This window comes from Olea europaea, unplaced genomic scaffold, assembly GCF_002742605.1.
Source record: "Olea europaea var. sylvestris unplaced genomic scaffold, O_europaea_v1 scaffold236, whole genome shotgun sequence".
Classification (NCBI taxonomy): Eukaryota; Viridiplantae; Streptophyta; class Magnoliopsida; order Lamiales; family Oleaceae; genus Olea; species Olea europaea.
In genome coordinates, this window is record NW_019241727.1 from 204,933 (window position 1) to 226,220 (window position 21,288).

The window sequence follows — 21,288 nt, forward strand, 5'->3', positions numbered from 1 at the left end:
GCGCCTAGGTGCTAAGGGATAGCGCTTGGTTGCTAGCGTCAGCTTCGATTGCACTGAACAACTTTCAATATTTCATCACAACTTTTTCTCCCGCTATCCAATTGAGGTGATTCAAAGTGCTTTGGAAAACCTAACTCAGAAGGCTACAACTTTGATTTGATATCATTTTCCAATTTGAATGTTTGCTATGTTAAAAATGGGTCTCAATATGTGACTAAAAATTCGGAGCATAACTTTTTTTATTAGAATTGATGTGTGATTATGCTTTGACTATATTTCATCCATTTTGGATTTTTTTCCTTTATCCAATTGACTCCATGCACTCTAGAACTTTTAAGTATTTACACTTCAGTCCCCAAACTTTGAATCTCTTACAACTTTTAAGTATTTACACTTTAGTTTTCAAACTTTAAATCTCTTACAATTTAGCCCTCCTTTTTTTTTTTTTTGCCATTTTTTGCTTATTTCTTCAAATTTCATTTAATCATCAAGTTTCACCTAACAAATGGAATATAAAACAAATGGAATATAAAATAAATTAGACTATAGTTATCCAAAAAAAACTATTAAATGTCAAATATTTTGGTCCAAAAATAGACCTATCCCGCTATCCGGTAGCACTAGCCTCGAGAACATGTCTAGAAGAGGTAGTTTTCACACATATATTAGAATACGCCGTTTGGATCTTTTCATGACTATGCTCTTGGTCTACTACCTTGAAAATAAGTTTTACAAAATTAAATTTTGAAAAAAAAAAAAAGGAAACTCAAACATAGACTTATACATCGTTTGAGCCCAAATCTTGTCCAAAAATACATTTTTGAATAGTATATTGATGAAAAATATTTGATTAAAAATAAAGAAAAATTTTGGATTTATGTGTAATATTATTTTAATGAAGAATGTGTAGTTGAAATGAGGTCAAATCACTGTTGAAAAATGTATTTTGATAGAAATAATGGGGCTCAAACAAGGGTTTAATTTATTTCATTTTTAAGAGCTTGTTTGAGTCCCATTTTTCATCAAAATGTATTTTTTGAATAGTGATTTGGTCGTATTTTAGCCACACATTTTTCAATAAAATAATATAAAATGCAAACTCAAAATATTTTCTTATTTTTTAATATCACGTTTTCTATCATAACACTATTACAAAATATATTTCTTGAAAAAAAATAGTCATTTCATTCAAGAATATGACTAAAAAAAAAACAGTTTATGCAATTGCAAAAGTACTAAGTATATTGTCACATAGTATTTTTATTTGTCAAATCAACGTGTATGGACAGGATAATCGTCCTAAAGCAAAATTTAAATAAAATGAACAATTTAACATTAACTTAGGCCCCATTTGGTAATTATTTTTTTCAAAATGCATTTTTCTTTCTCTTCTTTTCAATCACACATTCTTTATTAAAATAATATTACACGTAAATCAAAAACTTTTCCTCATTTCTCAACCAAATATTTCACATCATTTTACTATTCTAAAATACATTTTTACATAAAAATACATATCAACACCACCTTAGTCATTGACGGAGATTAAAATTAAATTTTTAATAGATTTTTTTATAAAAAATTTATAATTAAAAAGTTATGAATTCAATAAAAATTTTGATTAAAATTAATTGTTGACTTTGACTTATATTAAAATTTTGATTATAACCTTAGTCAAATATAGGGTTAAAATTTCGCTGATAGTTCAACGACCATGTATTTAATAATGAACGAAGTTTGATGTCACATTTGTAAGATATTAGACTTGAATGCCATTCAATTTTTATGTTTCTTGATTGCGTAAGCATGACAAGTTATACATGCATTAAATTTTCTATCCCTTTCTTGACAAATTTACATGTCCTAAGATGGTACCTTACTTTTCTTCATTGTTATTGAAAGCTAAACATCAATGAACGATGGACCCATATGAAATTGCTCACATGACGTAATTCATTTTTAAGTAAATGACCATCACACTTTCCTTCTATTTTTTTTTTTTAAACCACTTAAATTGTAGGATCCATTTGATATAAATAGACATTACAAATTTATTTAATGAAAAGGAAGAACAAACTTGGGATGTAAAATTAGAACTTTAACATATGAACATAGGGGTGTTAATGAGTCGAATTGACCCAGCTCGTTAGTTGAAACTTGTGGGTTGTGCATAGCCCGATTAGAAAGGCTCAAGCTTTTTTTTTTTTTTTTTTTTTTTGTCTGAGTTGAGTCGAGCTGATCCAAAGGCCAGCCGAAAATTTGAGGCTTGACTCAGGCCTTTGGCTCGAGTCGACTCATGATTTTTAAAATTTTTTTTTTCTAAAATTCATGAAATATTCATATAAAAGAAGTCAAATAACTTCTTCTTCTCGACTAAAATACAATAAAAAATATTCATATAGATACGAGAATATATGAATTAGAATACAATTTTCAGGTTTATACATATCCTTATATTCACTTGTAGATTTAAAAAATGTTGGAATAGAAACCGTATTTTAAGTTTCAATACCACAAGATAACAAATAATATTATATTAACTCCTATAGAACAAAATTTAAAATTTATATCAATAAAATATTATTGGAATACTAATGAATATGGTAATAAATTACAAATAATGATAGTTGTGGCATAATTATGGATATTAATTATGTAAGCATTTATACTTTATTGATTTTAATCTTAAATTTAATATTAATAAAATAAAAAAATTGAACATTGGCAAGGAGTTGGGCCGAGCCTATGACATGGGTCGGTCCAAGCTCAAGCCAAATCCTGAAATTTGGGCTTGACCCGAGCCTTGAACTGAGCCCCGAATTGAACCGACTTGAGATTTTTTCAGAACAATTCGTCAGCAGCATGAGTTGATAGAGTTCTTGTATTATGATTCATTAGAAAACAAAGGCGAAAGAACAAAATTGTGTCTCTCTCATGCGACTGAGGGTGTTGCAAGTTAGATAGAGATTTACATGACCTCGAGATAAATAGTTAGCCAAACTAATGTCTAGAGATTATTAAGAATTTTTATGTTAATTAACCACATAAAAGAAATGTTTGCTAACCATGGGATGCTAAGAACATCTCCAATGGCCCGTGGTCAAAAAGTTGTCAATAGACAACGTCTACGAGAGTTCATCTTCAATACAATATGTTTATGGTTATGTCTAGCTAACGTGATGAGAAAAATATAAATATTGTCAAGATGACTGTCTAGATGTAGGGTCCATTTGAAAAGACTTTTGAAAAATCAAAAGTTGCTTTTGAGACTAAAAAACTATTTTGAAATATGTTGAGATAATTTTTTAAAAACGTTTTATCTAGTATAACTTTTAGAGAAAGCTGACCTAAAAATTCTTTTAGAAGAAATAGAAGTAAAACTCCCGTCAAACGGGCCTTAGAGTCTCTTCTAGGTAGAGTGAATTACCACAATTTAATATTTATTTCTCTTATCTTTTCTCCCTCTTGTTCTTTTTTTTTTTTTTTCTTTTTTATGGTTTTCTCTTATTAAACGTACACTAGATTTGAACTACAGACATGACAACTAAAGATGAAATTTCAACACCTGTTTAATATAGGTTAACGTCACGTAAATCGGAAGCCTTTCTATTTAGATGCTACCTATATTACAATTAGGACGCATTCAAGTTGTTCTAAGCAACATCATAATAGATATAACTTTTTTTTTTCTCATATTTTAACATCACTAGTATGATGCCCTTACCTTATTGTATTACCATAATCAAAAGATATAACGATTTGAGGGATCAAGTGTTAACATAAATGTCGCTATGGGAGTCATTCTAAAGGGGGACTCAAAAGGTTATGTGTTAAATTTAATTTGCTATCGACTTATAGAGCATGACACAACAACATACGACAACCAATCTCTCTAGCTTACCTTTGTTTGGTCCGAGGTATCAAAATGTCAATAAAGTATTGTCTGAGCCGAACTAAATAATTTTACAACTGGAAAATATCTTCGGTATTAATTTGCATAAAAAAAGCAGTCATGCTACATAGCCAGAGTCAATGATAGATTTTTTTCCAGACAATACTTGGCAGATTTTCATTGGAAATTAGGAAAAAAGATATATAAAAACACTCAATCACAAGCTGCCAAATCACATTGTTTTTTTTTCTTTGTTTTTAATCCCTGTTTTTTCAGCATTTTTGTTAAAAAAAAAAGAAAAAAGAAAAAGAAAAGGATCTTGAAATTAAAGTCTAGCCTAACAAAGTTTATCTAAGTATAGGAATGTATCAATTCATGCCAATGACACCCCAACTACACATCTAATTGTTCATGCTTTTAGTTTGAAAGTGTCCCATTTTTATTTCACACTTCTTGAATTAGGTTGACGACACCAAGAACATGAAACAATTTTAAATCTAAAGCGTGCCAAGATTGTTGAACGAAACCTTCATTTTAACTACTCACAACATTTATAAAATCCAATTAAAACAAATCCTTTGCATAAACGAAACACATTTCCGAGCCTAAATTACAAAAACACTATGGGAATAATGGTGCTGGCTTTCTGCATGTTCTTTTCATGGATCTTCCTTCACAGATTGAAGCAGAGGAATGCCAAAGGTCCCAAAACATGGCCATTTGTGGGGGCTGCCATAGAACAGCTGATGAATTACGACAGAATGCACGACTGGCTTGTCGAATATTTCGCCCAGTCGAGAACCGTAGTTGTGCCAATGCCTTTCACAACTTATACATATATTGCAGATCCAGCCAATGTGGAGCATGTCCTGAAAACAAACTTTAACAATTACCCAAAGGTGATTTTTAATAAACTTCAACAATTTTCTGAGGAATTGATTGAAAATTTTCCTTTCTTGATTGAAGGGTGAAGTATATCATTCATACATGGAAGTTCTTCTTGGAGATGGTATTTTCAATGCAGATGGTGAGCATTGGAGGAAACAGAGGAAGACTGCTAGTTTCGAGTTTGCGTCCAAGAACTTGAGGGATTTCAGCACTGTGGTATTCAGAGAGTATAGCCTCAAACTCTCTGAAATTCTGAGCCAAGCATCTTACAGCAATCAGCAAGTAGATATGCAGGTAATATCATCCTGTTTGCAAGCAAAATGATAAATATTTCGATGATCTCGAGAAGAATTTACAGTTGCATGCATTCTTTTTCCAGGAACTTCTAATGAGAATGACTCTAGACTCAATATGTAAGGTAGGATTTGGTGTAGAAATAGGAACATTGGCTCCTAATTTACCAGACAATCTCTTTGCCAAGGCCTTTGATACTGCAAATATTATAGTAACTCTTAGATTCATTGACCCTTTGTGGAGAATCAAGAAATTCTTTAATCTGGGATCAGAAGCTATCCTTGATCAGAGTATTAAAACTGTTGATGATTTCACGTACTCTGTCATCCGAAGGAGAAAAGAAGAAATAGACGACGCCAGAGGGTATAATAAAGATGATAAGGTAACTTGACTCCGACTTTTTATTACCAAATAAAATGAACTTGTAGTTCACTATTTCTCGCATAAACATATCAGATCAAGCATGACATATTGTCGAGATTCATTGAGCTAAGCAAAGATCCTGAGAACAATATGACCGACAAAAGCTTAAGAGATGTTGTCCTAAACTTTGTAATTGCTGGGCGTGATACCACTGCTACGACACTTGCGTGGGCTATCTACATGATAATATCCCACAAAGATGTAGCACACAAGCTTTATTCAGAACTAAAAAGTTTCGAAGAAGATCGCGCAAAAGAGGAGAACATCTCATTCGATATGCATCATACAGAGGATCAAGAATCATTCAATCAGAGAATTTCGCAATTTGCAGGACTTCTAAACTACGATTCCTTAGGGAAACTGTATTATTTACATGCTGTGGTTACAGAAACACTTCGATTGTACCCAGCAGTTCCTCAGGTTAGTGATCAAGGAGAAATCGAGCCCAGAAAGTGATCGAGGAGATATCTAACAGTATCTTTTTTGCAGGATCCCAAAGGCATATTAGAAAATGATGTTTTACCGGATGGAACCAAAGTAAAGGCTGGAGGCATGGTGACATACGTTCCATACTCGATGGGAAGAATGGAGTACAATTGGGGTCCAGATGCAGCTTTGTTCAAGCCCGAGAGATGGCTCAAAGACGGGATCTTCCAAAATGCATCTCCATTTAAATTTACTGCATTTCAGGCTGGACCAAGGATATGCCTTGGAAAGGATTCAGCATATCTCCAGATGAAGATGGCACTGGCAATTTTGTCTAGATTCTATAAATTCCAATTGTTTCCAGGACATCCTGTGAAGTACAGGATGATGACAGTTCTGTCAATGGAAAAGGGAATGAAGCTTATAGTCTCCAAACGTTAGTAATTTCTTGAGGAGTCACAAATGAAGAAGTGTTTGTTCAGAAGTAACCCAAGTTTAATTGATCAAAAGAAAGAACAACCAAGACATTCACTCTGAAATATGGAACATATTTTGAAGTGTATTTCATTTTGTAGTCCTAAACATATGCAATATATAACATTTTTTTTTTTTTGGCAACATTGATACATTAGTCTTCTAATCAAGTTTTCAACTTCTTTGAAAGTAAAATGAATTTCATTATGATAGATCTCTACGAACCTAGTGGAGAATGAAGAATGGAAAAAAATGTACCTAAATTGAAACATTTGAGCAAGAAGTAGCCTAATTTATTCACGTTTCGAGAAATACATTGGCACGACTGCTACCTGCCTTGAGTAAATAATGCTACAATATCACTTAGGATAGAGGTATTAGTACATAAAAATATGAAAAATGAATACTATGTGCAACTCGAAGAGAATCACTTTTAGTGATGGCAATAGATAAGGTTCAAATTGGCTAGGACAGCGAACCGAATTTTGTTTGGTCCAGCCCGAAAAGCTCGTGGCGCAATATATGTGATGAAACTAAATTATGAGGAAAAATGGGGGTCAATGGTAATAGCGGAGAGAACGGGCTGAGATATTTTATCATCACCCACACACACACATATCATATCATTTGGAGTAATCGCAGTATAGAAAGTGTGCCGTGCATGATTCATAAAATTCTATAGTATATTATTTCACTTAGCCTGCCTCTCCCATGACTTTCCGTTCTCGTAATCTTCGCTATATTGAATTTCTCCTTCTCTGTTGTTCTTTCTCATTTTGGGTTCCACATAAATCTGAAGTTCTTGTTCTTACTTTTATGTTGCCTATTCTCCTTTTTTGTAAGAAATCCAACTTTACCCCAACCGTGACCCACAAGGCTCCATCTATGGTGTTGGCACATGTTGCAAGTTACCGAGCTGACATGATCCATCTATAGTCTTGGCACATGTTGCAAATTAAGTTTTAGGTTGCATAAGCTTTGGTGAAAGAGTCTTAACTTCAATCCAACTCAAAGGGTCATATTTGGTACCCATTAGTTTAAAAACCTCGAACTCCTCTATGGCTGATGAAATTCGACCTCAAACTAAATGCAAAAATTTTACAAATTGACCCTTAAGAAAAAAATCTAAGCCCGTTTTGCTTTTAAATTGAGTTTGAAGAAATATCAAGCCAAACTATTATTTAGGCTAACTTACCGGCTTAATGCCTAACTCTGTTCACTTACGTACATTATGTTTTAAGTTTTTAATACTGTTTACTCCTGAAAGTCGAAATCAACTAATTTCTTGCAACCTCCTGGCATAGATCACCTTCCTAGATCCTTTTCCATTCACCAGAGCTCTGGGGAAGCAGCCTTCCAACGAATATTGCCCCCAAAGAAGACCTGAGAGATGAAGAATAAGAATTTGGCTCTGCTTATTTAATATTGCTTGCGTTTCTTATAATTTTTGAATGAAATAAGACATACCTCTAAAGTTTTGGCCATTATTGAAGAAACAGAAAAGTCATTTGTGAAATATGATAGCCTTAGAAAAAATAAAAAATTAGAATTTATAGTAAGTGGATTGTCTAAATTATTCGTTACGTTTCATATCCAAAATTCCCAGTAAAAGCCACACATAGGCAGTATGTGCAAGACATCTGACAGTCAACAAAGTCAAAATAAGGAATAAGGAAAAGGTTGATCCCTTTTGGCCGAGGCACTTTCTCTAGCAGAACCTCTACCATCCGTAATACTTTTCTTTCCCAGCCGAAGTCCTCTCTCTAGATCGAAGCACTTGCTGCCTTCAAAGCGAATCTACAAAGTATCTATAGGAATGATTAATGTAACGTTTGTATTAATGGATGTTAGAAATATAGGCTTAAGATGTAGGTCGGTAGATCCCTTTTCAATTCAATTAATTTGTAATAGAAAGTGATTGAGATTCTAGTTAATAGGATGAGGCTACATGATTCTGATTCAACGGTAACCAAGATGACATAGACTTTATAAATAGCGACTCTTGTAATTTTTTAAGGGATTAGAAAAATATATGTAAGATTACAAACTTGAATTCTAAGTAAATCTCTTTTTTGTTTATTCCACATTTACAAACTCGAGGTCAAGTCATTTCGATTTTGATGGGAGGGTTTGTGATTGATTATTTACAATTGTTATTGATCATATTGTTAGTGCTCGAACGTGTCCGTCTCGTGTTATAGAGCATTTCCTATGTCTATTGACCATCTGATTGATTATTCTGATCGAAACGTGTCAAAATTTGCTCGCGTAGAAATGAGTTGGCCCGACATTTATTGTCCATGTTGCCATTACACAAAACAGGGTCAACAGTATTTTCTCAAGAATGTTGTAGGAAGTTATATAATTTTGGTACAATCAATATTCTAGAAAGTTCCACTGATTTTTATAAAATTATTTCGATGGAATGGTCTGTATGGATACTCTCCTCCACAAAAGTAAATAGATATCTACTGCACATTTTGAGGAGGTAACATTATAAATTGAAGCAAGAAACCATATTGGTAAATGCTACATAAAATAAGCTAAATTTGTTATTGTCACAGGAAATTCTATCAAAATTATCGATAAACATTTATTCAAAGCTGAATAATAATTATGGAAATAGTCGAAGATTGCGGACTTGAAACAATATATACTTGTGTTCCCATAGGATCATTTTATGCCACTTTGGTCTACGAAATAACAAATACAAATGTTAATTCACTTATTAATGAACATTTAATCCAAAAACATATATACAAGTTTAGAACTAAATCAATACGAGTTGTCAGAACTTTTTCAAGCTGAAAGCAAAGGCAAGAGCTTGTGTATGTGGAAAAAAAAAAAAATAAGTTATAAAACTTTCAAATTAAACATTAAAAATTTCAGTTTTCATTTTAATTTTTAATTTTTAAGTTTTAAGTTTTATTTTTTTAATTTTTCAGTTTTATGTTTAATTTTAGATTCAAAACAAAATTTAATCCCATTACTATATTTGTAACATATGTTGAATTTTATTAATTTTCATAATGAGATGGTTGTATTTCACATTCTTCGAGACAACAAAATCAAACACAAAAATATTCTTTTTTTTTTTTTTTTTTAATAGATTCCTCCAAGTTTTATAGATCAACCCTCACGTATGGTGGAGGAATACCATGAAGACAAGTTCACATCGCAAATTGTCAACCACAAGGACAAAACTATTAATAAATTCGTACATATGGAAAATGATTCTTATTTGATGTAATCGAGTTGATGGTTGCCCCAAGAAGATCAACTATATCATGAAAGACCGCCGTGTTACCACCTACCCCAATTTTAGATAAAACATCTGCAACCTGGTTTGCTTCCCGAAAAACATGCTGAAATTCACTTCTCTTCCCATCATAAGATCATTTATCTCTTCCCATTCTTTCCAAAATTTCCATCCTGAGCATCTTTTGTTAAGGAACCAATTCACAACAACCTGAGAATCACTTTCAATAATAATCTTTGGGAAGTTTAGTTCAGCACATATGTGAATGCCATTCATAAATGCTTTTAGCTCCGCCCATGTGTTAGTACCGTGACCATAGAACGTATGAAAAAAACAAATAAATTCCCCTTTATTAGCTCTGATTACCCCACCTCCACCACAATTACCAGGATTTCCTATACAACATCCATCAATATTTAACTTAATCCAAGTAGAGAGAGGAGGTATCCAATGAACAAACTTAGTGACTTTATTAAGCAGTTTTCGAATCTGAATACCCAAAGTTCGTAAGGTAATACAATCAGACAAAGATAGCCTAGACATCTTAGCCGCATTAGCACATAATTCACCAATCCACCACTTCACTGTAGCCCAAACCTGATCATAAATAATAGTAACACCTTCCATCTTTTTTCGACACCTTGATGTCCAAATAGCCCAGAAAATCAAAACACGGGAAAAGCCAATAATCATACCTACTTGGGACGTTTGTGATGCATTAGAGAACCAAAAATTCATCCTTTGCCTCCAACCCATCGATGAAATGTAAGAGATGCCTATGACCGTTGATAAGTGAACCCAAAGAAATTTTGCTAGATCGCTCTCATCCAACAAATGTTCAAGGGACTCAATATGAGGTTTAACACAACATACATATTTTGAGGCTAAGGAGATCCCCACCATTTGTATTTTTTCATCCACATCGAGAGCATTATGTACAGCTTTCCAAGTAATGAACAAGATTTTTTTTGGAATTAATGGATGTTATACCCATTTGCCCCAATCTATACACTCCTATTTAGCTCGTATCAGCTCCCCAAGTACTACCAGTACTAAACGAACCATCTGGAGATGGTTTCCAAACAGCCGTATCCAGTCCTTTATGTAACCTTGGAATGTGTTCTATTGTAATTTTAGCTAACTCACTCCCAATTAGATCTGCCAAGACATCTTCATTCTACCCCCTTGAGGTTACCACGGCATTTAGCCTCAAGTCAGGCTCTACTACCTCCACCAGGTTTATAACGGTCCCCTACCAGACCAATTATCTTGCCAGAAATTAACATCTCCGCATTTGATATGCCATACCGAATTTTCTATTACCATAGGTATCAAATTTGCTATGCTCTTCCAAAAAGGTGAGTTCAAAGCTGATGTTTGAATCTCATTGTAAGAGTTGTGAGGAAAATACTTTGGGTTTAGAAACTCCTGTAGTAAAGAATCTGAGAAACAAATTTTCCAAGCAAATCTTGTTTTTAGAGCCACTTGTACTTCTGCTAAGTCACAGATATCTAAGCCTCCTTTTGAAAAAGGTTTGGTAATATTTTCAAAATTTACCCAATGGCGTTTAACTTTACCATTTGCCTTTCCCCAAATAAAATTTGAGATCAAAGAGTGAATATGATGAATAACCCCTTTGGTATGCACATGACCGATAATATATGCATAGACATGCTTGAAAGGACATGCTTAACAAGAGTTAATCTTCCTCCGACAGACAAGAGTAAAAATTTTCAGCCAAATATTTTCTTTCTCACCTTCATAATCAGCAGCTCGAAATATCTGATACACAAACGGCCTAGAGATATTGGAGCACCCAAATAGGTAATTGGAAAAGACCCTTGTATGATGCTACTCAACTGGAGTAGTTCGTTCTTTCTCGATAAGGGTATGTGCTTCGAGAAAAAATATAGTTGATTTCTTGTGATTCACTTTCTGCCCCGACATATTTTCACAAGTACCCAGAACCTCCACCATTACTTTAATAGACGATTTGCTTCCATGACAAAAAATAATTAGATCATCGCATATAGACAAGTGAGATATACGAGGTGCTCCAACAGGAAGAGAATAATTTCCAATGCGTTGATCTAAACAAGCCTGTCGTAGCATGAATGTAAGAGTCTCTTCTGCAATAATGAACAAGTATGGAGAAAGGGATCTCCCTGACGGATTCCTCGGGAAGATTTGAAAAAGCCTCGATAGGTGCCATGCATCATCACCGAGAATGAAAGTGAGTCAATACAATTTTGTATTAACTGACAAAATTGTGTAGAGAATCCAAAAGCGTTTAGGATTGCCATCAAGAAATTCCATTCAACCCTATCATACGCCTTCATCATGGCTACTTTAAGCATTGCATTCCCGCATTGTATCTTTTTGTTAAAACTCCGAAGTAGCTCTTGTATCAGAGCAATATTATCGAAAATACTCCGACCCTCGTTGAAAGCCCCTTGTTCCTTCGATATAAATTTAGGAAGTAAATGTTTCAATCTATTAACGATTACCTTGGTAAAGCATTTGTAGATCACTGAACATAAGCTAATGGGTCTGAAGTCTCTAAAGGCACCTAGAACCTTGACTTTCGGGATAAGAACAATATAAGTTGATGTGTAAAAATTGGGGAGCATAGAACCACTAAAGAAATCCATCGTTGCCTCCCAAACATCTTCTCCAACGATATCCCAACAGCTCAAGTAAAAACTTGATGAGAAACCATCAGACCCAAGGCTACTCGCACAATCTGATATTATCTTCGAATGATAAGCTCGGTGTAATCAATGAATCCAACACTTCCATCCTCGGTATGACATTATCAGTGGTAAGTAACTCATGAAAATAATCAACTACTCCATCATGGACTGATTGCGGGCTTTCAAGTGTTGATCCATCCCGTAAAGTCATGCTATAATTCTAAGATTTTTTTCGACGTTTGGCAATTGACGCATGAAAGAATTTGGTATTAGCCTTCCCCTCTTTTAACCATTTCACTTTAGTTTTTTGTGCTAAGAAAATCTCTTCTCGTCGAATCCAGTCTTTCAAATCAAGCCTTGTTGCAATTAATTCCCTTTCATCCCGCACATTACCAAAATTTAAAGCTTGATCTTCAAGCTTATCAATTTTGTCCTTTAACTCCACTATGCGACATTTGGTATGCCTAAAATCGCTTTTGTTCCACTTCCGCAAAATTGGTTTTAACCTCCTCAATTTTTCTCCAAGTTTGAATAAACCCGAGCCTCTGGTTGGTTTTTCCTAGCTTTCTTTTACAAGAGGTAAAAAGCGTGCATGGTCTACCCACATTTGCTGAAAATAAAAAGGTGGTGGTCTATAACGTTCTTGCTGCGCCAAAAATTGTACTAACAGTAGACAATGATCAGAACTAGATCTAGATAAAACCTTAGCACAAGCCACTCCAAAATGAGTTAAGAAGAATTATTAACTAAGATTCTGTCCAACTTCTCCCAAATACAACCTCTCCCTTCTTGCATATTACACCATGTAAAAATAGTACCTCATGTCTGAAGTTGTTGAAGGCCGCAATTTGATATACAGTCGTCAAATTCCCACTTTGAGAGATCTGGTTTCGGAGTCCCACTAACCTTTTCCACATCACTACGAAAAATGTTGAAATTGCCACCAATTAGCCAAGGTATGTCTTGGCGTTGCAGAAAAATCAAATCCCTCCATAAGTCTGCACACCCAATTTGAAAGTAGCTCGCATAAACCACAATGACTAGACAAGAGTCTCCTTCCTTAGTAAACACAAAATTTCTCTTTACTCTATTTCATACTACTCTCTTGTCATTTTATCTTCTTCTATAAACTTTTGACAATTGACAAGGGTTTGTTCTTTATCTCCCTATGGTCATGCTCATAGAAGGAGAATCGGCTACGAGCTATAAGAGTTTTATCTTAGAGTTGTACAGTGCCAAAAGTATCCGCATGAAGGGAAGGCCACACGACTTTTGGACAGCGATTATCGCAACTCTCTTATGACAGCATTTCTAACTCTATTATCATATTTACTTTATTTGATTCATGCTTAAAATTGATAGTACATTGCACAAATCATGTTATTTTTTACAACAATCTAAAGTCGTGTGGGTGGTTTGTGTGATAAATTCTTGAATTTGCTAACATACTCATTGTTATTATGCTTCAATTTTTTTATTCTATTAAATTTTAGAACCTTCTAGAATTCTGATTTTGAAACTTACTACATAAATTTTCAGTTTGGAAGCTCATAGAAAATTTATTGATTAAGTATTGCACTCTTCAAATTGCTTAAATATTTTAATTTTAAGCACTTATTTCATTTTGATAACTTATATTATTGAACCTTGCTACATGTACACTGTAATGTACACTTTAGTGTACACTTTGTCACGTGTCATTATTCTATTGGACAGTTTAAATTTCAAACAATTTTTCATCTATTTGACACTTGACAACAATGCAAGTGTCAACCAGAGTATCAAAAATCAGTGTACGAATAGCAAAGTTCTATATTATCTACTTGATTAATTGACTTGAACATGAAATTAATTGTGACTATGTCATCTTAAACTTCAATATTCATTTAACTTGTTATATTGTTTCTTGGAATATTTGAATTAATATTGTTTTGAATATTGGACTTAGTTGAATTAATTTTTTATTATTGGTGTTATTTATTGACAAATTTATATGTATATATATATGTGTGTGTGTGTGTGTGTGTGTATACATACATACATATATATATATACATATATGTATCTATATATAGATACATATATGTATCTATATATATATATATATATATATATATAGTAATTCATAGTGTAGAAATAACATCTCGTGAAGATACTAATAGTGTTAAACCGGAAAATTTGATGGAAAAAAATTTAAAGGATCGAAAAAACTAATGGAATACTGGTTGACCATTTTAGGGTTAATTTTTGCTATAAAAGAAGATTATAAAGGTAGAGAATCTACCTCTTGGTATAACCCAGAACAGATTGAATTCCATTGTCATAACCAAAGTTTAAGTGCTCTTTCTAATAGACTTTACGATATTTATCAAAATATCAAGAGTGCTAAAGAGCTTTGGAAAACATTAGAGGAAGAATATGGAATTGATGATGCTGGAGTCGATAGATTTAATGCGTCAACCTTTAACAAATATGTTATAGTGGACGAAAAATCTATAAACGAACAAATCCATCAATTTCAAGATTTACTACGACACGTAGAAGAAAAATGGTCAAGGTTTAGTGAGGACTATAAGGTTTCATGCCTTATAGATAAACTTCCACCTTCTTGGTCGGACTTTGCTAAAAGTCTTAGACATAAGCAAGGGATTTTAACATTGAACCAAGTATTCAATTCCTTGAGAATAGAAGAACATCATAGAAATTGTATCAACGAAGCTGATGAATCACATGCCACGACAAACTTGGTAGAAAATTCAAAAAACCCTACTAACTCCTCAAAGTAATTTAAGACTCGAGATAATAAGTTTAAGAAAAACTTTCATTGTTATAGGAAAATTTTCCAACCTAAGAATAACTACACTAAAAATAACAAAGGCAAAGAAAAGAATGAGCAAGGGCCATGTTATGTATGTGGAAGAACCAACCATATTGCTCGAGATTTCTACTACAAAAAGACTAAGGAGTACAAGCTTAAGGACAAGTTTCAAAAGGATCAAGTAAACATGTTGAAGGATGATGGACATTCCATTAGGTGTGAATCATCAACAGCTTTAGTCAATTTTACTTATAATGAATGGTGGTTATATTCTGGAGCAAATGTTCATGTTTGTTTTTATAAGAGTTTGTTTAAATCTTATCAGACTTGAGGCAGAGGAAGCGTAACTTTGAAAAATGACTCCATCGCTCTTGTATTGGAAATTGAAGTGTCGAACTTAAGATGACCTCCGAGAAAAGTTTAATTTTAGATCAAGTTCGCCGTATTCCAAAAGTTAGAAGAAATTTAGTTAGTGGATCACTTTTAGTTCAACAATGTTTTAAACTTGTAATGGAGTCAAATAAGATTGTTATAACAAAAAATAATATTTTTGTTGGGAAATGTTATATTAGTGATGGATTGTCTAAATTGAATATTATTGAAAATCTTTATCATGATTCTTCCATGATTCTTAAAATGGAAGTTATTTACTTGTGGCATGAACGATTAGGTCATGTCGATAATATGAAGATCAGGAAACTTATGGATCTAAACCTAATTCCAAAATCTCATATTGGTAATAATAAGTGTGAAGTTTGTGTACAAGCCAAACAAACTAAGAGACCTTTTAAATTTGTTAGAAGGGATACAAACCTTTTAGAATTGATTTATAGTGATGTTTGTGATTCTAATAGATTGCCAATAAGATCTGGTAATAAATATTTTATTACATTTATAGATGACTATTCCAAGTATTGCTATATTTATTTGTTGAAAGCGAAGGATGAAGTCTATGACAAGTTCAAAATCTACAAAGCCGAGGTCGAAAATCAATTAGAACGTAAGATAAAAATTTTGAGGTCCGACAGAGGAGGAGAATATACTGGGAATAATCTTAAAGATTACCGTGAGGATAACGGTATAATACACGAAGTGACACCTCCTTATTTACCACAATCTAATGGTACTGCAGAAAGGAAGAATAGAACTTTAATGGATATGTTCATAAACTCTGGAGCACATGAAGACTTATGGGGTGAATCTGTCCTAACTTTTTGTTACATATTGAATCGAGTAACTGTTAAAGACAATATTAAAACTCCATATGAGCTATGGAAAAAGAGATCTCCTAAGTTAGATTTTCTAAAAGTGTGGGAGTGTTTGGCAAAGTTAATTATACCTAATCGTAAAGGAAAGAAAATAGGACCAAAAACTGTAGATGTTGTTTTCATAGGATATGCTCAAAATAGTAGGGCAAATAGGTCCTTGATTACAAATTCCGAAGTGACATTAAAAATAATACTATCATTGAAACTAGAGATGCTACTTATTTTGAAGATGTTTTCCCGTTTAAGATTGCAATTTCAAGTGAACCGTCGATTTCTAAGAAAATAGTTTTAAATAAGACTTCATCGAGTTCATCTTTAGAAGATAAAGTTGAACATGAACGTAGAAGGAGTAAAATAACTAGGAAAGAGAAATCATTTGGAGAAGTATTCTTTACATATTTAGTTGAAGGTGAGCCTGAAACATATAAAGATGCTATGGTTTCTACTGATGCACCTTATTGGAAAGAAGCTATCAATGATGAGTACGAGTCAATTATACAAAATAATACTTGGGTCTTATGTGATTTACCTCAAGGAAGTAAGGCAATTGGATGTAAGTGGGTATTTAAAAAGAAGTTGAAACCTGATGGAAGTATAGATAAATATAAAGTTAGGTTAATAGCTAAAGGATTCACTCAAAAAGAAGGAGTTGATTATTTTTATACATATTCTCCTATTGTTAGAATAACTACTATTAGAACATTGTTAGTATTGAGTAGTATTCATAAATTGATCATTCATCAAATGGATGTTAAGACTGCATTTTTGAATGATAATTTGAATGAAGAAATATATATAGAATAACCAGAAGGACTTAAAGTCAAAGGACAAGAACATAGAGTATGTAAATTACTGAAGTCATTATATGGACTAAAGCAAGTTCCTAAACAGTGGAATGAGAAGTTCAATAGAATTATACTAAATTATGGATTTAGAATTAATATACATGACAAGTGTGTATATTGCAAAAAAGATAATAATAAATATGTGATACTTTTGTTTATATGTAGATGACATATCAATATTCGGGACAAATTTAGGATTTATTAATGATGTGAAGAGTTAATTGTCGAAGAATTTTGAAATGAAAGATTTGGGAGAAGCTCATATAATTTTGGGAATGAAGTTAAGGAAAACATTTGAAGGAATTTCACTAAATCAATCTAATGCTATTAAAAAGATGTTGGAAAAGTTTGGACATTATGACAATAAACCAGTTTCCACTCCATATGATTCAAATGTACACTTGGAGAAGAATTTAGGTAAACCAGTTTCGTAATTTGAGTATTCTCAAATTATTGGATCTTTGTTGTATATAGCAAATAGGACAAGACCTGATAAAGCCTTTGCTATTGGGAGACTTAGTAGATATACTAACAATCCAAGTAAAGAACATTGGAACGCTCTAGAGAGAGTGCTTAAATATCTCCGAGGTACATTAGATTATTCTATAAACTATAAAAAATTTCCAAATGTTATTGAAGGATATAGCGATGCAAACTGTATAATTGATAATGTAGATATTAAGTTTACCACTGGATATATATTTATGCTAGGGGTGGGGCCATATCTTGAGGTTCAAAAAGACAAACTATTATCTTTAGTAGTGGCTTAAAGATTTATTATTAGATATACCATTAATAAGTAAGTCAGTTCTAGCTATTTCAATACATTGTGACTATAAACCACTAATAGAGCTTGTAAATCAATCTCACTCAAATAAGAAGATAAACACGCATATTCAAGCAAGACTTAAGTCAGTTAAAGCCTTACTTAAGAGAAATGTGATTTCTCTCAATTTCCTGAGATCTAAAAAGAATTTATCAGATAACTTAATCAAAGCTTTACCCAAAAAGGGTGTTAATGAATCATTGAATGGGATGGGCTTAAGCCCGTAAGGGAGTCACCTCCGAGAGTAATCCAACCTTTGTGATTGAAGATCCCACGAAGAAAGCTCAATGTGGTAGGAATAACCCGCACTGTGTGACTCGTAATAGCACTATATTATTTATGCTCATCCCTATGGTGATAGTGCTATGATTGTGGTGTTAGGAAGGGTTTACCCTAAATGAGTACCGAGGCGGGAATTCTCGCGAGGTGTGGGTCACACGCACTCTTAGAGGACTCACCTATGTAAGAGTTGTCATGAGGTCATGACTATGGGATTGAGCTATTCCCTAAAGACTCTTATTAGAATCAAGATAAGAGCGCATAGCCATTAACAGCGCTACTTGCTATGAACTAAGCCCAAATCGATAATGTGTTTGGAGCAATTGAAGTTTGGTTAAATGGACTTAATTCAAGGTTTAGTCCATTATGGCTCCCTCAAATGGAAGTTGTTATCGCTAAGTGAGGTTTAAGTCTAAAAGACACCTACACCTATTACACAGTATATAATTATTTTGAAAGTTTTAAAACTTGTGGGGGATTGTTGAAAAAAATAAGTTATAAAACATTCAAATTAAATATTAAAAATTTCAGTTTTCATTTTAATTTTTAATTTTTAAGTTTTATTTTTTTAATTTTTCAGTTTTATGTTTAATTTTAGATTCGATACAAAATTTAATCTCATTATTATATTTGTAGCATACGTTGAATTTTATTAATTTTCATAATGAGATAATTGAATTCTTCTACTATAAAAAGGGGTGGATTTCACATTCTTTGACAAAACAAAATCGAACACAAAAATACTCACTACTCTATTTCATATTATTCTTCTCATATTACTCTCTTGTCATTTTATCTTCTTCTATAAACTTTTGGCAATTGACAAGGGCTTGTTCTTTCTCTCCCTGTGGTCGTGCCAAAAGAAGGAGAATCGACAGCGAGCTATAAGAGTTTTATCTTGGAGCCGTGCATTGGCGAAAGTACTTGCACGAAAGGGAGGCCACAGGACTTTACAACAGCGATTATCGCGACTCTGTTAGGCCAGCATTTCTAACTCTATTCTCATATTTACTTCATTTGATTCATGCTTATAATTGATAGTACATTGCACAAATCACGTTAATTTTTACAACAATGTATACAAATAAAGAGTGTCACTTATTAATCGCACATGTTATAAAAATTAACACGGACAGAGACACATGAGAGTGTGAGTCCAATCAGTCATCTAATTTTAGAAGCTCTAATCAAATTAGAAAATCATAAACGCATTACCTTAATAATGATTATGTATCAATGCAAGAACTATGTCGACTTGTTCTTACAAATTTACGCTACAAGAAGTGAAAATGATTACAATTACAATCTCACACTTCTTTATTTGTGCGTCGGATAGGAACTGACCCTTTTAGTGCACTTGAACAAAAAATATACCTTCAAAAATTTGTGATCGAAAACATAAGTGTTATATTTAGGTTAACACCAAGAGAGGATAATTAGATGCAGTTGTCCATGTTGATGCGAATGGAAAGCCTACCGCCCATAACAATAAAATCAGGAAAAAGACAAAAGAATATGTAAGTTTTATATATGTTTGCCTCAATATGAGATTAGCTCAATATTTGTCATTACAGTATTTCACTATGATAAAAGAATTTTACAAGGGAAAAAACCTCAAAACCTATTTTCTCCATTATAACTAGATAAACCCTCATAACGACTCACAACTTACAGAAAAATTAGAGCAATAATTAAATTTCACAACTTAATACATACACTAGTCGATAAAGTCCATAAATGTAGCAAATCAATTTCTGTTTAGCAGCAAAGTAACACTATTTGACAAGATTATCAAACAAGCATACCTGGTTGATTTGGTAAAGTAGATTGTTAGTCTAATGGTGAACAATATTAAAAAGGAAAAGAAGTTAAATCTTATCAATTATATTGTTTCTAATGCTGCATATGAAACATACCTTACCTGAATAAATCTAACCCTTTTTGAGACCTATGGTGGCTGCATATATCAGGGTTTTGAATTCAATGTGCCTTTTGTCCCTGAAACATTGTGTCAATGAAATAGTTCTTTCCATAGAGAGAAATAAAGGACTGAGAGACTCACTTCATTTGCAGTATGAAAATGTGATCCTTTAGCCTTGGTAGTACTCGTTTCTCGCAATCATCGTAGAACTGACATGTGAATATGAGATTGAAATGTAGCCAAAGATAACTCTCCGAAAAGACACCCCTAGAATATTGTCCCATAATTCTATGGGCTCCCAACATTTTTCATATAAACCTTTGACGAGCTCGTCGGCAAGTCATCCTTGGCTACACCATCCACACATCTTATCCACATGCAAGACCTAAGGTGATTACAATCTTCTGAAGGAAGAACCAAGAAATGTTTTCAAAAACTCAAAAGTATTTGATGTAAACTGTTAAATTCGAGAGATTTAAGGTTATATATTGTAACTAAAAAAGAGAAGTTCAGTAGGGGATGTGATGGGGTGGGTTGGGGGGTCATTATTGGAGTAGTATGAGATCATGTAGGGTAGGGCAAGGTTGAGGAATTCTATCCTGGTACTAGTAGCAATATTTTGGGCATTATCTTCTTCATATAATTTTGTATTTTGAGCTGTTATGTTCTTATCACTTTAACAAATTCGAGTTGTGGATAAGGGATTTGAAAGTGATGACTTCTAGGCAGATTGCCGACCAATTGCAGCTATCCACATCCAGCAGAGAAAAAAACCCATTTTTTTGGCTTCTTAATGAAGAAAAAAGTATTAAAGTTTTTAATAGATTTGATTTCGACTATTAAGGGTGTGTTTGATTATATTTATTTTCTATGGAAAATATCAGTTTTCCACCCAAATTTCTACTTGAAGTGTTTGATTGCTATTTTTTTCCCTGAAAAATATTTTCTAACTTTTGAAAATATGCCTAATTTTCCTTGTTTT

General features: G+C 33.0%; 1 protein-coding gene and 1 long non-coding RNA gene across 2 annotated transcripts; one reads left to right on the forward strand and one right to left on the reverse strand.

The window, feature by feature from the left end:
• Positions 1-4,453: 4,453 nt before the first annotated feature.
• On the forward strand, positions 4,454-6,541 carry LOC111381728 (cytochrome P450 704B1-like). The gene is made up of 5 exons (XM_023005538.1): positions 4,454-4,791; positions 4,859-5,074; positions 5,160-5,456; positions 5,531-5,917; positions 5,987-6,541. The coding sequence occupies exons 1-5, from the start codon at positions 4,516-4,518 to the stop codon at positions 6,362-6,364; spliced, it is 1,554 nt and encodes a 517-aa protein (XP_022861306.1). The 5' UTR covers positions 4,454-4,515; the 3' UTR covers positions 6,365-6,541.
• A 13,340-nt stretch (positions 6,542-19,881) lies between these two features.
• LOC111381718 lies at positions 19,882-20,906 on the reverse strand. The gene is made up of 2 exons (XR_002700389.1): positions 20,448-20,906; positions 19,882-20,383 (listed from the first exon to the last, which is right to left on the reverse strand). It is a non-coding gene; the product is annotated as an uncharacterized LOC111381718 (long non-coding RNA).
• Positions 20,907-21,288: the final 382 nt, after the last annotated feature.

Coding starts and splice junctions, on each gene's coding strand:
- LOC111381728 (XM_023005538.1), top strand. CDS start 4,516: ATGGGAATAATGGTGCTGGCTTTCTGCATGTTCTTTTCATGGATCTTC. Junction 5,075..5,159: donor ATCAGCAAGTAGATATGCAG/GTAATATCATCC, acceptor TTCTTTTTCCAG/GAACTTCTAATGAGAATGAC. Junction 5,918..5,986: donor TGTACCCAGCAGTTCCTCAG/GTTAGTGATCAA, acceptor TCTTTTTTGCAG/GATCCCAAAGGCATATTAGA.